We start from the raw sequence: 17,347 nt of genomic DNA on the forward strand, positions 1-17,347 counted from the left end.
ACTCTGAGAGTGCTATGACTCATTTACTGGCATGTGGTTCCTATAGCATACAAAATACCCGATGATAAAATAGCATATCCAAAATGCAAATACAGAGAGGAAACTTTTCTCCAGCACAAGGCCAGGGATGCAGTTTTCCAAGACCCACAAAACTTTGTTGCACATGTTGGTTGTTGAGGGAGGTCTAGAAACCATGGCCTGGGTAAGTCTCTGAGCGAGGCCTTCCACCTAGCATTGAAGCTCTTCTTCACTCTCAGGAAGTCGGGTGCCAGCCAGAGGGCTCTGAGCGCTGGCATTGGCTGTGGAGCTGAGAACTTCTTCAAAACTGCCCCCAGTGTGGCTTGTTCCACCAACCTTGGTCTGTAACAAGGCAAAGAAAGAGAACAGCAAGTTCCTCCACTCACACTGGATCAAGTTCCATTTGCATTTCACTCCTTGGTCACAGAGCTGAGAACTGTTCAAAGCAGGCAGAGCGTGGTAGTGGTGGTTATTTTTAAAAAGCAAAAGTTATCATCAAAGTATCCACCTCTGCAGTTTTTAAACTTCTCAATCAGAATCATAAACCTGCATGGAGAATTCATGATAAACTCAAAGCAACTGACCCCTAGGTAGATTCCAGTTAGGATCATGTATCCTGCCAGTGAACTTTATGTGGTTCTTTACATGAGTACCTCATGCTTGTTTCTCTGTTTTTCCAGTTCTGCACAGATTGATGGGCACTGAAAGGAACTGGTATTTTTGCTGAGTTAAATGGTCCATCCCCCAGCGTTGGTAACATAACTTCTCTCCAGCTATATGAACCTTGGGGCGACTTTGGGCTACAGAAGGAATTTTGTAACCAAGTGACCAAAACAACAACTTACTTCCCTTTCAATGCTTGTAGGTATCTAGTGCTGATATGTAAAACTCCCCTCCACATTTTCCTGGGAGAAAAAATATCCAGTTACATTAATGAAATGCATGACTGCTCACACATCATCTACTTTCAGAAGGCTACAGTTCACTGAATTTGTAAATATAAGTACTAAAGCACAGTATTACTTGAAGTCTGAAATAGAGTTTTCCTAATCAAGAAAAAAAAAAGCTTTCTCCAAAGATTTGGAAATGGCCAAGACTGTAAGAGGAGACAAAGCTCATTTAGAAGGTAGTCTTGCTAAGAGAATATTCTTTTGTGATTTGCCTTGCTGATATGCCTGCTTTAAGCTGATTCAAGTCTGAAAATAGGGCAAACTTCCTTACTCCATCCCAGAACTGCAACAGGAATTAAAGCTGGTATTTTTCCTGCTTGCCAGTCACCAAATGCTTGGGAAGATTACTTTAATCAAATGAACACTGTGTCCTAAGTTTCCAAAGGGTTAATCCTACATAATCCTTTGTTTTATCAGCAAGCACAGGAGCTTGCCTAGCTTGAAAGTTCAATAAAACAAGGTAGTAGAATGCTGGATTTATGCTCTGACAGTTTGAAACACACTTACTAAAAGCTCCTGTCTCAAGGTAGAAGTCTGCATCCATTCTGTAAGTCAGCAGAGCCTACTAGAAGATCGCAGTTTATCACCAATTTTTGTAAGTAACAATACTATATATATATATATATATATATATATATATACACACACATATATATCTAAATATATATTATTTGCTGGTTAGTCCAGAACTTGCATGGAAAAGGCAGAAACTGCCTAGTAAAGCTATTATTAAGTTTTCACTACAAAGCTCATGACTGTTTCCCAATTTAAAAAATCTCCACAAGAGTGTTGATTCCATCTGATCAGAGTGGGTATGTAGATAAAGACTGCTGCTGCACCGTTTCAAATTATTTGGATCAGCTGCATCTGAACTGAGGCACATAAAAATAATAATCATAAATTCAGTTTTATTTTCTGTTTATTTCTCTGCCTACTCTTCCATGAGAAAACAAGAATGATGTGAGTCACTTTACTAAATGCTTCTGCCAAGGTCTCCAGAAATTGAATACAAGGAACAGTTCAGCGGTGTTCTGATTTTCAGAAGAGTTTAGAAGTCAGGCACTCAGGTCCTGTCAGTCTTCAGGGGAAAGTGAACTAATACATTTCCCCAAGAAAGCTGCAACCCAAAATTCAACCTGAAGAGCAAACAAAATCTAATTTAAAATTTGACTTCAAGATGAATGAAAGCTGAAAATCAGTTTTCATTGGTTACAGAACACTGCAGGACCATTGATTCTGTACCTAACATGAAAAACACATAAATAAATAATTAAGAAAAACGAATGCTGCTACTGTCTGTGGTCAGAAGCCTCTCTGGGAAATTCTTCACTTTTTCAGATCACGACAGGTCCCTAGAATCAAGGGGACAGCCTATACTTTTCCTCCTGTAGGCCTATCTAATCTTGCAAGCCTTAAAAGAGTCAGGGAAGAGGAAGAACAATGCTGAGGCATTCCCAGCTGTCTTCAGCCAGTGTTAGTGGCACTCTAGGGCCAAAACTGCAGCTCCCTTCCAACATTTGCACAAAGAAACTACACAGAGAAAGAGAATATAGACAGAAAATATTTCAGACAATGTCAGAGGGTATTCCAATAAAGTTGGGCGATTAACACTGCGTGGGATGTGGAAGCTGACTTTGGACTGGACTTTTTGTTTTGGCAAAAAGGCTTTAATCTGTCCCTCTCAGGTTAGCCATAGCTGTAGGACAAATGCAAGCCTGGGAGCTAAATATACTGACGAGTCTAAAAGCCCTGTGAGTAGGTTTAGTAGGTTCAAAAAAGCATTGTGTTTCTCCCATGTAATTTCTTCTAACTACTGAGTGGAAGGAAACAACAAAAAAATCCATTTCAGAACTCCAGTGTTCCAGTGAGGATCTATCTAAATGGGCAGAGGTAGAAGGAACATGAAAACATAAGCAAGTGGAACATTTGACATCAACAAGCAATAATTCAGACCTTTCAAGCTGTGGCATCCCACTGAGGAACAATTTCTCTGACAGAGACGGTGAGCATAAAAAGCATTTGCAGCAGGTGAACGAACGAACTGAAAGGTATACCAAGCCCTGAGCTGAGGCTATAGAAGTCAACATTCTGTTCTAGCTCTGCCACTAAACTTCCTTGGGATGCTGCCTCCCACCTGTGAAAATTTCCATCACTGACAAGGTGCAATGGAGATGAAATCACTACCTACACTACCATAATTTAAAGCTGTCAGAGCAGCCTCTCTCTGAATAAACATGAACAGGCAAAAGCTGAAAATGATAGTGCAGTTCAGCATCCTCTGATGCACAAGCTGATTTAGAAAAATAAAACAAAATAATTCTCCCTAGAACTCCATACTTTCCTCAGACACTGCCTGGAAAATAGTACCCTCTGTAAGTTTTCACATTGGTATGGAAAAAAACAGACCTTCCTCATGCAACTGCTCCAGTTCTAGGGGTAATCTGCATTTTATGTAAGAAGGAATGCCTGTCCCAAGTGGAAGGACACCTTCTTGCACTTTAAAGTTTTATAAGTTTAAATGTCCATTGACATTAATCCAGTATAGTCAGTTCCACCTAAAAAAAAGGTACTAAATTTTGCCCTTGCCCACTAATGGGCTGTACTTAGAATATGTTGGAATCGTTCTGTACCAGTAAAACACCACTTTTTGGGCACACTTTGTCAAATGAGAAAGAACCATCTGAACAAGAAATCTCTCGTTCTCATTTTTCATGCTGAAAAGATTAGCTCACTGCAAATTTGCCATTCACTCTCCCGCCTTAACAAGTGTTATTAGTGGTGACTGATAACTTTGTCATCAGTCAAAGATTATCTAACAGCAAACATACACATATGTGTATAGTTTTGAAAATTTAAACTTGGACAAATATTGAAATTAGAGACGAAATGAAGAACTGTATCAAGGAAAGACTGCTTCACCATGAAGACCCACACAGGTGGTGTGACTTAAACCAGTTACACGGCAGCCCTCACCAGCTGAGCATGCAGCACTTGGCAAGTGGGTCTCTAATGCTGAAAGAACTTGAGTTCACTACATAGGCAAAAAGCTGTGTTGTCTGGCAGGTCACAGCACAAAGTTCTTAAGACCATATCACTTTCAAAATCTGACCTTGTGACTCCACATGGCTCTGTCTCATGCAGCATAATCACATGGTCACACCTGACATATCTCTACACCTTGGTACAACCATATTTTTTTTATATTTTTGAGACCCCTTGTTTACTTTGGTAAACAACAGAAGTAATTTTGTAGTAGTGAAACAGATAAAGACTATTTGTTTCTGCATATTGTCTTCATTTTCCATTAGTACTCTTGCAGTTCCATGAAATTCTTGATGGAACAGCACATTCAATCAATTTCCCACAAAAATGATAGAGATGTCTTTAAGTGTGATAGATACACTTCAAGCACAGCCACAGCCACAACTCAGCCTCTAATCATTACCTTAAGGCTTGTGACAGTGGTCTCAACCTTCTCTTCAAAAGATTTGAAAGTGGGAGAATTCCTAAGAGAAAAAGAAAGTTGAAGGAAGGAGAGTCAGTTGCAAGTTTAATGAGGTAACTTTGCAATTTCATTAATTTTCACCAGGCAAAAATGGTAGGAAAGGGTGAAGACTGTCTGGCAGCACAGGGCTGTTGACTGAAAGGGTATGAACAATCACTTGCCTTACTGTAAATCAAATCCAATTAAGGTAATCAGATGAGTATTTTTTAGTTACCAATTTGCAAAAGTTGAATCTCCCTAGTAAACCAGTGACTGGTTTGACTGTTTTCTGAATCATTTTGTTCTAAAGTGAGAGCATGGATCCCCATCAAGATCTATACCCAAGGTGCCCTCTAATAGCTTAGAAAGATGTGTCTTTCTCCCCTCTTACCAGCAGTTTCCCCACTGCTGAAAAATCCATCTTCCATTCCATGTGGAAATACATTCCATGTGGAACTAAACAAAAGCTTGTCTCCTCCTCTAGTTGTTCAGTCAGCACAAAAGACTTGGACAAATCGACAGTGGGTAAAGGGAGTTTACAGTCTAATATTCCCTTCTGCTTCTCTGCTCCTTGCTTGACAACAGCAAGCTCAATTACAGCATGCTTTGTGCTTCGTTATTAGCAAAGAGCCTCCACTGTTGTTCAGCAGGGTTCCTCTTGTTTAGTAAAGGGAGTACAAAACAAAGAGGTAATAGGAACTCCCTAAGCCCAGTACAGCATAATGAAGCAGTTACTTAATGATTTAGTTCTTAGCTTTTTTTTCACCTACTGTGGTATACTGAGTTTTCCCCACATGCTTGGTAGGGAGCAGCAATATTAATATATTTAGAGACTGTGAGGGTAAAAAGAAAAGTAGATCCTAATTTTACTGAAAACATTAAGACCTTTACTTCAAGTGACATTGATATTTGGCAAGTCAAGTGAAGCATGATTACAGCCATATAGCACTCATATAAAATCCATGCATAGGTGCATGATCCAAAGGGAGTGCTAAGCATTTCTGACATTAATGGGCTTTGGATGATGTTCTGGAGACAGCAAAGCAAATGATTTTCAGGTTCAGTAATACAAATCTGATAACATTCAACCACTCAAATACATTTCGGAACTGCTTCCTTTACTCAAAAGATTGAACCAGAGGTTAAACAGTTAATGCGATTTAAAAAAAAGAAAAAAGAAAAAACAACTAACAACAAAACCACAGATGGCCAGTCCTGTGGTCCTTATCTACATGAATAGCCTTAATTGATTGAAGTAATCTGACTAAAAACTGCAGGATTAGGATCAAAATATGCAAATCCTTCCTCATTACAATATTGACCATCAACGTAGAAAGTACAATATGAGTAGTATATTACCTCATTGCAGGCATGCTTATGGAATGGCGAATAGAATAGCTGTGGGATGATAGCAAAAGATAAGAAAAAAGCTGTAAAACTGTGTTTGCAACGTGATTATAACACACCATTTTTATATCTTGAATGCATATTAGTAATGCAAGTTAATATAGGAGTAATGATACTCCATTCCTGATGGCAATATCCTGTCAAACTCACCTGAAATCCAGTTCACTTTTGGCACTGAAGATCTTACCATCACACTCTCCTGTCAGCTGAACAGCAATTGCATAAGGTTCAAAAAATGATGTAGAACATACCCTGGCAATATGATTTAAAGGATACAGAACCCTGCTACCTACAAAAACATGCAACATGACAGAATAACAGAGAGCATCTTTGTATTCCTCAGATAATAATTCCTCACAGATAATACACTCTGTATTGGGTGAATACACCTCAGGTTTGTGAGCCTGAACATTGCTCATTCAAAGCAGTTGGTAAGCAGGCAGCTGCCTAGCTTTGTTGCATGCACGATGCATATGGCCAAACAGCCCACGCAAGCTCCTAATTTTCAGAGCTTCATGCACAAAAAGCTAACTGAACAAGAGGTTACTTCAACTGAGACAACCCTCACAGCTGCAGCAGTTCCTGTCCCTACTTCTCTGAGACACTTCACCCTTTCCTTCACACCTCACTAAGTGTAGAAAGCACTGTCCTCCACAGCTTCCATCCCACTTCTACATGCCACACTTTCTTCTTCTGTCCTCAGACTTCCCAGCAGCATGCATATTGGAAGGTTGGAAGACAGCGGATGGGTTCTCCAGAACACTCAAAGATCCTCTTCTACACCTCTATCCCTGCAGCTGGCTGCCCATCCCAACCTCTTCAGTTAACTTGCCACATTTTCCCAGCTGGGCCACCAAGGTCAGCTCTGCTTTTATAACATCTGCTGGGAAGCATCAAGCCTGTTCTGAATATTCTCTATTTGAAGTGCAAGAACTGCTCAAAATTGCATTTGCATCTGAACATTATGATTAAGCAGAAGTATGTATTGTTTAAAAACTCCATGTGTGGTTACTTTCAGTGTTGCCTGACAGCTGCAGCTTGGTCTGACTGAAAAGAGTAAGAGTTGTGGGATACCAGTATATGGCTGCAAACAAGTAAAGCATAATTATAGCATTAAAAACAAAAAGAGAGCACTCATACATATAAACAGCGCTTTTCTAAACCATACAAATTCAGAGAGATAATGTGTCCATAAATAGACAAAAGCCATTTTTTGTTTAGATTCAAAAATAGGTGTGGGGTGAAGAACAGTTTGGCAAGAAGGAGAGAGTGAGAATCACATAAACCATTTCTGCTGTAAATATTTCAAGGCTTTGCTCAACTCAGATAGACAAGAACCCATAGCAGATAATACAGAGTTTTCATGTTCAATTTTCCACATCATTTTTCAGATTTATGAAAGATTGGCACAAACACTTCAGGAGTGCAGATCTTTAACAATTCTAGTTAATTGAAATAAGCGTGTTTGCCATGTTAGTCTCGTAACACATGACAAACTGGCAGAAAATAAGCATTTGGAAGTATTTCAGCATAGATTGCTCTTCTAGTAGCAAAACATTTCAAAGCTCAGAATAAGAAGATTACATTGCGCCTAATTAAATTTGCACAGCAGAGAGATGGCATGTGACAGACAATCTGAATACTGTGTGTATTTTACTGAGTTCATCTTTTATTTTCTTTAAAGAGGTGAGGATGCAAGTTATAGGACCAGTGACAACATGTTCACGTTTTACCAGAAGCCTCAAACAGAAAGCTTTTTTAAAGGCATTCATGTCAGTGATGGTGAGAGATTTCAGGGGCTCAGTGCAGAGGTGAAGGAACAGAGATCTTTCATGACAAAGACTGCTAGGTGCTAATTTTAGTTTCATGCCAGAGTGAGACAGAAAGGTCAGTTTATATCACATTTTGAAGTCTTCACAGTGAAGAGCCCACATTTGGATGACACTTGGCTGGACAGAGAAGGTTTTCTTGAGCTGCCCCATGCACTGGCAATGCTACGAGGCTGGACAGACTGCATGGACTCACAGCTGTGCAAGGCCTCTCTGTTGGGTGGAGCTTACGGAATCTTTCAGCAAACATTATTCATCATATGCTGAAGTGCTTTGAAGCATCAATATATTCAAGCTCCAAAGAAGATAAAGACCCTGTTTTATTAATTAGGTTAAGAACTTGTCTTACCTTTGGAAATTTTCCCAGGACTACAGACTTTTAAACAGTCAGCATGCACACCTCATGGCTAGTGCAGTTTTACATTATTGATGAGATGGTAATTATTTTTTTTTAATGAATCTTCATAATACTCTGCTGGCTGAGCTGATTTTTTTTTGCGGAGTGTTTGCTGTTTATGTTCTAACCTCTGACAGCAAAAGACAGTAAAAGGAACGGGATTACATAAAAGTAGGTTTTCCCAAGACCAGCATTTTTAATGCATTCATTATTTGAATTTAAGTCAAAACTCCTTAAGTGCAAGGCAAACTCATTCTAGGCACTTAGTCCAGTCCTTTCCTCACTACACAAACTATGCTTTATAAATGAGGCGTTACACTTCATGTAGCTAAGTTTTTAGAATACACATCAATGCTGAAAAGAAAGAGGTTACTGCGTTACCTTCCATAAAACAAATCCTGCTACATATAGAGGCACCATTCAAGGAATAATGTGTCTTACCTAATAGAATGTGATCTTTGTGGATGCACAAGAAAAGAAAAGCAAGAGTTAGAAGTATTAGAAAGAAGCAATAAAAATATACATATATATATCTGCAGCATGCCGAAGTGCCCAAGGAAAAACAAGTCATCCTCATTCAAATGTCGATGTTGGAATTCACACTACACTGTGGATCAGCTTACATTCCTTCGAGACAAGAATTTTCACACACTCCTTCACCACACAAGTGACACACTGCGTACAGCAAGGAGAAGAAGTTATGCCTGCTAAACTTCGCATCCTCACTCTCAGATCAGGTTTAACCAACGCTATCTGGTTTCCCTCCCCAGGTCCTACCTTAACTTCATTAAAGAGGAAGTACAGGCTAGTTTGAAATTTACGTGTACAGCAGCAAATACTTGTTTTTCTTTGCCTCTTTTTGGATTTCTTAATCATCTCTAAGTTGAGGCAGGTACAAAACATAGAGAGCTTTTTAATTTCTAAGTTGACATTTTCTAAAATACTTCTTCCTTGTTTAAAATAACACTTTAAACACTTTGACACTGCTTTCCGGCTCACAGGAAACTTAATTAAGGCAGTAGAACTAGGAGAGTCACACTGATATACGATATTTAAAGGATGTCATTAAGGTTCAGAAGTTGAGAAACAATGAGGCGGAGTGCCTCTCCTTCATCAGTATATTACTGATGCTGCCTTTAATTACAGACACTTCAAGGGAACACCTGCATCCCACAGGGAGCCAGAGAGGTGGCACACATTTAATGAACATCAATTCAATGGTTACTCTCTTGACATCTTTTTCCAGTGTGTGGTGTGACATATTATTTTCTGCACATGATTCACACCTCGTTCTGAAGAAAAGCAAGGATTTCTTCACTGATGTTTACAGGGCTCATTATCTCATATACTTGCACTTCTCAAAAATACATGGACTTATCTGTATCTCTCATCTTTTCTCTTTTTGTCATTCAGCCCCACTGAAGCAGTGATAATTGTTCTGATTCTTTTCCACATTTATTCCAGTTCTCTTGTACACCCTGCACTGACACAAATACTTCAGCTGAAACCCCACCTGAGCTGATCAGTGCAACTCCCTCCCAAATCTTGGATATACAGCACTCTTGAAGCAAATGCTGGAATTAAGTTTAGCTTAGCAGAAGTACCATGACAGCGTGGACTTATGCTGCATTTGCAAGCCACTAGCCCAGCACATACCAAGTCCTTACCTTAACTGCAGAGCTAATCAGCTGGCTGCTCTGTACTTACCACCTCTGCATTTGATTTTTTATCATCTGTTAGTGCAGTACTTTACTCTTCCTTCCATCAGATTTTATTTTAACATCTCATTTTGAATTCTAATCTTGCTGTCTAAAGAGCCTGCATTCCCTCCCACTGCAGTCACCTAGGTGGTTTATGTGCACACATGATGCCATCATCTAAGTCAGCAGTGGAATTACTGAAGTGTAACAGACTCAGGACAGAAGCCTGCTAAATCCTGTGTCACGATGAACTGCTGACACCTGTTCCTTGAATGTAATTGTCAACTCCCTATGCCCTCTTCCTGTTAAAGCATTAACACCTGAACTGTACTTCCCTGGCTCACTTAAAGGACTGTCAAAAGAGTAGGCAGAGCCTTATATAATTCAAGTTCCATCACAAACTCTGCCCGTAATTCTATGACTGGTGGTGATGCCAGTTTAAGGCAATTTTCTTGACAAAACCATTTTTGATATTGTCATTGTGCTATTATCTAGATGCTTAAAAAGTAACAGATTAATGCTTTCCCCTAGCACCCAGTCAACTCTGAGGGGAAAATCATCTGCCTTCATCATGCCACAAACCTCTCCCTGTCTGCACTCTTCCACCTGTGTCTTTCAGCTTCTGGAATAAGGTATCATATTCATCTTCAGAGTGGCTCATCCCAGGAACTGAATATGAAAGGGCTCCACGTGATCATGTAATTAAAGATAATGCATGAGACAGCTGAATGAAGGATGTATAAGCAGTATAACTGCTGCTGTCCTAATCGTCATGCATGCCTTTGTTAGTTTAATTGTCAAATAGATTTTCTTGTACAACAATGTACGTAGTGCATTTTGCAGTTTCCTTACTGCTGTGGCATCTTGTTGTTTTTCTTTTAAAACAAAGAAACAAACAAAAGAAACAAACCCTCCCACTTGGCATGACAATTTCTATAAAAGCCATGAGCAGAGCTGAAACTGTGAGATCCACACAGACGGCTGCAGTGCAGTCCAGTAGTATTACAGGAGAATATCCAAACACTGGCAGTGTGCAAAGAAGCAGGAAGTAAAGCCCCTCAGCCCCATGTCACATCTCTACTCAACACGGCAAGAGACTTTGAAATACCCCAGTGTCTGGGCCCAGATCTCTCAGAAGCACACTATTGCTCTACAAGAGACCTGGAACTCCCCTCTTCTCCACTGCTTTCCTCCTCCATGTCAGAAAACGTTAACAGAAATAATATGAGATGGAGGTGAAGTGGTAAGAAAATCTGGTGGCAACAGGCCGGCTATAAGACCATTCAAAATCACCATTGTCACAGATGGTGTAAAGAACAAAAACACCAGACACCCAGAACATATGGGGAATTACAGTGATTATCTAGGTTTTATAAAGCAGTTTCAAGTGTCTATACTGAATGAAAGCAGAACCGGGATTTGCATCTGGATGCCACTGGTGAGCATCAGCCTTAATGCCTAAGCAACAGAATTAAGCCGGAGTCTAATGTGCGTTTAAATCAGTATTACAGAAAGAGGCAAAGGTAATGCATGTGCTTGATTGCTGAAATAAAATGATTTGGATTAGGAAAAAAAAAGAAAAAGCAAACAGTGAAACAATGAATACATGCCTCCTTACAGCTTATTCCTCCACCATGACCAGCACTGGAGTAGGAGAAAATATTTTCAAACCAGGCCATTTAAGTGGTAAGGTTTACAGTGCGACCCCTCACAGAAATGTATCATGCCAGCTTCATTGCTGGAGTAAGCACATAGTTATTCCAGATTTAGGGTATTCAGCAAATGTAGCATGCCCAATTCATGCCATGCTTCATGTAACTAGGGGACATCAGCTCTGGTGCTTGTTTCTTTGTGTTGTGTGCCTCAAAAACAAAAACAGCATGCCTCTACCAATAAATAAATAAATAAATAAATAAATAAATAAATAATAAAAAATAAAATTAAAAAAAAAAAAGCCAAAGCTGGTAAGTTCATATTTTCCTAAAAATTTCCCAACCACATTTGAGGTAATGCTTTTTATTACAGAAAGCTACTAGAACCAAGCTTATACATTAATTCAAAAGCTTACGGACTCAGCCTCTTGGCTAAAGGGCTAATGAGATAAATACCACCCATCTGCGTTCCAAGTGTTAGTCAGAAGCACAATCACCGTGGGGTTGGGGGTTGGTACTGACAGGGAGGAGAAACGAATTTGATAGCAGTCAGTAATTAAGAGCAATATTAAAAGAAAAACACGCTCTGTTACAGCGAAGACATTTCTGCATTTGCAGAAGTTTCACGCCCTACACAAGGCACAGTAATAAGACCTAAAAAGTACTAAATGGTTGATCATCCTTCCCTCTACCTTCAGGAACCAGTGTACACATCAATTCTGATCCCTGCTGTAAGGATCCAAAGCACAGAAGCAGCAGCACTGTTCACCAAGCACTGGCTTTGTCTCTGTTACGTAAGTAAGCGTGAGGAAAGAACACAAGATGAAACAGAATATGTGTGTGCCACACGGCCCACAAACTCCTCATCACGAATTTCTCAAATATACACAATACAACCATGAAAGAAGGAAAGGCAGTAAGAATAAATAGTGGTAGGAAAAAAAAGTGAAAATAAATACCATAAGCAACTAAGCCTGAGGCTGGAAAAAATATCATCAAACCCCAGGAAATTCTGAGTAACACAAAAACCAACGTTAGGACTGTGTTCTGTGTTTCTCATACAGAAGACCCAGAAGGCAGGAAAAGGAAGACCAGGCCTATATACTAAGAGATGTTTAAGTGTATGAAGTCAAATAGCTCTTAGCTTATGTTCATAAGCTAGTTGCAAACCACTGTCCAGATTTCCATTTTCAACTTTAATGTGAAAACAAATATTGTAAGGCAGATAATATTGTGATGAAGATTTTCCTAATTTTTTCAACTTGCACCTAGAAAAGCAGTGGTGCTTTCATAGAGGTTTTGTTTGGCTGTATGTAAAAGATAGACTTGACTCTAAAGATTTCAGAAGATTCAGATTAAGAAATGAGCGGGGAAAAAGAAATTGCATAAAAAACCCTAAAAGTATTTGAAGTACTGTAAAATGAACTAATGCAGTGAAAATGACAAGAAAGTAAATGTACACTAGTATCTCTAACAAATGAGACCCTAATTCTAATATTCAAGACCATTTATTTCACCACAAAAAATAAATCAACTCCATCAAACACCCAAGAAGAAATTCTATAATCCTGCTGCCAAACTGAAAACTTAAGCCTTGATTAACTGTTTACAATTTCTTCTTTTGTGCTCTCATTCTGAGGAATCTTACGTTTAATACTTTCAAAGATACAACATGAAGACTGATTTTTAAGTACTTAAATGGTAATTATTTCCATCATAGTTCATCTGTCTCCTATGATGAAACAGATCAAATAAAAAAAGAAATAAAAAGAAAAAAAAAAGGAAAAAAAAGGAAAAATGAGCAAGGCAGTAAGAGTTTGCTAGATAATAAAAATTCATCCTCAGGATGTGGTACTACTTTTGTTACATCTTTTGTGAAAGAGATGATAAAAAATACCCTGAAATATTTCTTTGTTATTTATCTTTCCGCAGACATATCTACAATACGCTTGTTTTTCTCAGATGATCTTTGTGTCCATAATGCACATATGAGTAAAACTGGGTTAATAGAGATCTTACTGCAGTATTTTGTTCCATCTTATTGTACATTTCCTCCAGTTGCTAAGTTGTTCCAAAATGATTATTTATTTTTTTATTGATAAAAACAGGACTCAGGTAAAAATGTTACTTTCATTCATTGTTACCCTTTCCTTTTGGTTCAGAGCAATGAAAGTTATGAAATACTCCAGCCACTTGAAATATAAGAACAGTAATGTAGACCAGAAAGAAAAGCTGATAGGCTTTTATGGTGTTTCTCCTCAAAAGGACAGTGAAACAGCAGCTCCTGTACCTCATATCTCCGAACTTCTTGCTGATAGCAGTTCCTACATTGCTGATAGCTGCTGTTGCTTTTTGTCCTGCATGGCTCAGGGTCTCATGTGTCTTCTTGTACCTGGAAACAAAAACAAAGAGCAAAAATAATAATGCATACTTTAAAAAGAGAGGTTCCAATGCTCTGCAATTAATTCCCTCTTTCCTTCTTTCTACATTTTAAAGTCTCATCCACTGAAAGGCTAAGAAACACAGTAACTTGCACAAAGCAAATCACAGAAGTGCCCACTTCTGCACAGCTTTGTAAATGCAGTCTAATCCTAAAGCATTCTTCCTCTCCCCATTGCATTTAACGTCTTCCAAGAGAGTAAGCAAAAGCTGTTTAAAAGCAGAATGCTGTGATCTACTGAATACCTGCTTTATATAGTTTCTGTAAATTCACATCAAAAAAGAATACTTTTAGCAAACACCAACTTTCTGTCACAGAAGAATCAGGAAACATAAAACTCTGCTCTTTCATGTATTTACGGATTAGAAACACACACATATAAATTAGATACACTTCAAAATTATTTACTGATATTTCAGATTACACAAAATAGATCTCATCTGTTCCCGTGTGTCACAATTTTTGTATTTTTTAATTTTTCAGAGAAAAGGAAGTAGGCTTGATAGGAGAAAGAAAGATGAAAGACTCCAGACAGTGAATGCATATTCTAAATTCCTTTCTGAAGTCACTCAATTCATGTACAGCATATACATTCAAACACAGAATCTTCTTCATTTACTGGTTTAGGATATATGCTCTGATCTACAAAGACCTTTGGAATGGTTAATTCACATCCTCAGAGTAATCAATAAGTTTTTCTATTCAGATGCTTTTTTTACAGAATAAACTAACTTTAAGCACATCAGAGGTTTCCTTCTAAGGAAATTATCTGAAATTCCCAGTGACGCAGACAAGCTCATAATTGGAAATACTGACCTAGTAACAAAAGCAGAGCACATCAGAAAATTACTCTTTGTATCCCGTGGTGTGCCTTGGCAGAGAAGAACTGCAGAAATGATCATGAAAAATTCAGAAGTACAATTCCATCAGACTTACTTCTCCTTTGAACAAGTTTTGTAAGATTGCAAATGTGTACCAAAATACACAGGAGATTAATGCAAAAATTCCCCTGCCTAATTCTTAAACTGGAAGCAGAGTGCTTTCCTCTAACCTTTAGACATATGAAAGCTATATATCCTTGTGGAGATAGGAGAAGTAAGAGAAGACCACCATTTGCAATACTGCACATCACATTTTTTTGTCAGGCCCTTTTAGCCTCGGTAGCATCTACTGCTGAAAGTCTTCTGAGGACTATGTTGTAAAAACTGTAGGTCAGAAGGAAAATGCTGAGCAATGTGGTATTCTTTCAGACCATATTCTGTCAAAAATAATTTTCCCCAGTACAAATACTTCAATTTTATGTCCCTGAACAGTAAAATATCTTAAAGACTGCCTAACAAATTCTTAAACTGCCAAGTGAAATGTGTCATTCTGTGAAGGAGCTTGTGCTGGTTTACAATGAATAGAAAAAAAGCTTAAAGGAAGGATCTCAGACTGAGATACCAGATCTCAAAGAGACCTACAGTTTGTTAGATAACTTGAATTAAACTCAAGCACTGAATCGGAATGGTAACAAAAGCTAAAACATTGCAGCAGTAAGGGAAGGAGAACTGGTTACGCTGTTTTTGTTTTTGGTTTATTATTATTATTATTATTATTATTATTAGTTTTTAGAGGCAGAATACAAAGAAAATGAAAGAGATCATTTTTGTTGGGTTTCCTTTCTCTGCAGTCCTGCTGTTTCCAATTGGACACAAGATTGCAGTGCTCTTATTTCACCGAGGCCTCATTCTGCAGCTCAACTAATTTAACCTTTGTCATTCTAAGTGGACATATTTTCACCTCATACTATAATAGAGACACTAAAATACGTGTTTATGATGCCTTAGTTAAACTATGAGCATGTTCCTTCTTGATAAGCGTTGTCTACAAAATTCTGTGTATATATTCAGTGAAGTTGATAATAATGTAAAAATACATCCAGGAACTAATACTATTTAAGCACAAATTGACAGTAAGAAGTAAAGTACTTTGCAGAACTCATTCTGAGATATTTTTTTTTTAAACAATACACTTCATAGTACATTTTATGCATGGACATGTTTATATTTATTGGACAGTACCTTCACATCTTGCCTTTGCACAGCAGGTTCCTTATACTACATAAACCCATTAACAGAAGAGTCCCAGATGCTTCTATACAGGAGAGGCATAATTTCAACTATGAAACAGGTGAGTCCCTTAAATGCTTCTGAATCATAGCATTGCTTAGGGTGGAAAAGACCTTATAGATCATCAAGTCCAACTGCAACCTAACCAAACTACCTTAACTCTAACAACCCTCCACTAAATCATGTCCGTGAGCACCACATCCAAATAGTTTTTAATCACATCCAGGGATGGTGGACTCAACAACCTCCCTGGGGAACCTATCCAGTGCTTAACAACCCTTTCTGTAAAGAAGTTATTCTTAATGTCCAATCTAAACTTACTCTGGCACAACTTAAGGCCATTTCCCCTCATCCTGTCACCTGTCACCAGTGAGAAGAGACCAACCCCACTCTCACTGTAAGCACCTTTCAGATATTGAAAGAGAGCAATAAGGTCTCCTCTCAGCCTCTTTTTCCCCAGACTGAGCAGCCCCAGTTCCTTCAGTTGTTCCTCATACGGCGTATTCTCCAAGCCCTTCAGAAGACTTGTTGCCCTTCTTTGGACCTGGTCCAGCACCTCAATGTCCTTTCTATATTGAGGTACCCAAAACTGAATACAGTCCTTGAGGTGGATGCTAAGTACAGAGACAGGACTACTTCCCTAGTCCTACTCACCACACCATTTCTGATACAAGCCAGGATGCCATTGGCCTTCTTGGCCACCCGGGCACACTGCTGGCTCATATTTAGCTGACTGTCCATCAGTGCGCCAAGGTCCTTTTTTATCAGGCAGCTTTCCAGCCACTCCTCCCCAAGTCTGTAGGGTTGCCTGGGGTGGTTGTTGTGACTGGAACATTAACTTCACCAAAAAACACCTTTTGGGAACTGGCTGAAACGACACTGATTATGGCATTTCAACTAATAATGTATTTTTTTTTCTGTAAATCCTCTAAATAAAAAGTATTCCTCAATATTTCTACTAGCAAGAAAGACATGGAGACTGTATTTATGTTCCTAATACTTCTGATGTTACATAACGGCATAAATCCAGCTAAGACTGTTATGCAACTGGTCTTTTTTCAGCATCAACTAGCAAAAATGACCTTTGACATGAACTCCCCCATTCTCTCTAGTAATGCTGAAGGAGCTTTAAGGAACAAAAAAGCAACAAAGGTAAAAATGCTGTGCAACATGGAATGCCTGGCAGCAGAGACAAGAAACAACAGCTTTCATCACCCATGGTTACCTTAAAAATCAGTCTCCCCTATCCTTGCCATAATGGTGATATGCACCACTCGTATCACCATGTCTTCTTCATAAATAAATGACCTTTCCACAAAGCACACTTCCTTACTGTAATTAATTATGCTCTTTATTTAT

At 38.7% G+C, this 17,347-nt stretch overlaps 1 protein-coding gene across 2 annotated transcripts in view; it reads right to left on the reverse strand.

Annotated features, from left to right (window-relative positions):
- Positions 1–228: 228 nt before the first annotated feature.
- The window catches only part of TPD52L1 (TPD52 like 1), a gene marked incomplete at its 3' end in the record, with an annotated part of 30,168 nt that continues 13,049 nt past the window's right edge, over positions 229–17,347 (reverse strand). Inside the window, exons 3-6 of one of the 2 annotated variants that reach the window (XM_079549950.1) lie at positions 13,728–13,829; positions 5,812–5,850; positions 4,414–4,474; positions 229–360 (exon numbers count right to left, since the gene is read on the reverse strand). In XM_079549950.1, coding sequence (XP_079406076.1) covers positions 229–360; positions 4,414–4,474; positions 5,812–5,850; positions 13,728–13,829 — 334 coding nt within the window. The remainder of the gene's footprint in view (positions 361–4,413; positions 4,475–5,811; positions 5,851–13,727; positions 13,830–17,347) is intronic. The other variant, XM_079549951.1, reaches the window with a different exon arrangement.

The sequence above is a fragment of the Tetrao urogallus genome, assembly GCF_951394365.1.
Source record: "Tetrao urogallus genome assembly, chromosome: 2".
Classification (NCBI taxonomy): domain Eukaryota; kingdom Metazoa; phylum Chordata; class Aves; order Galliformes; family Phasianidae; genus Tetrao; species Tetrao urogallus.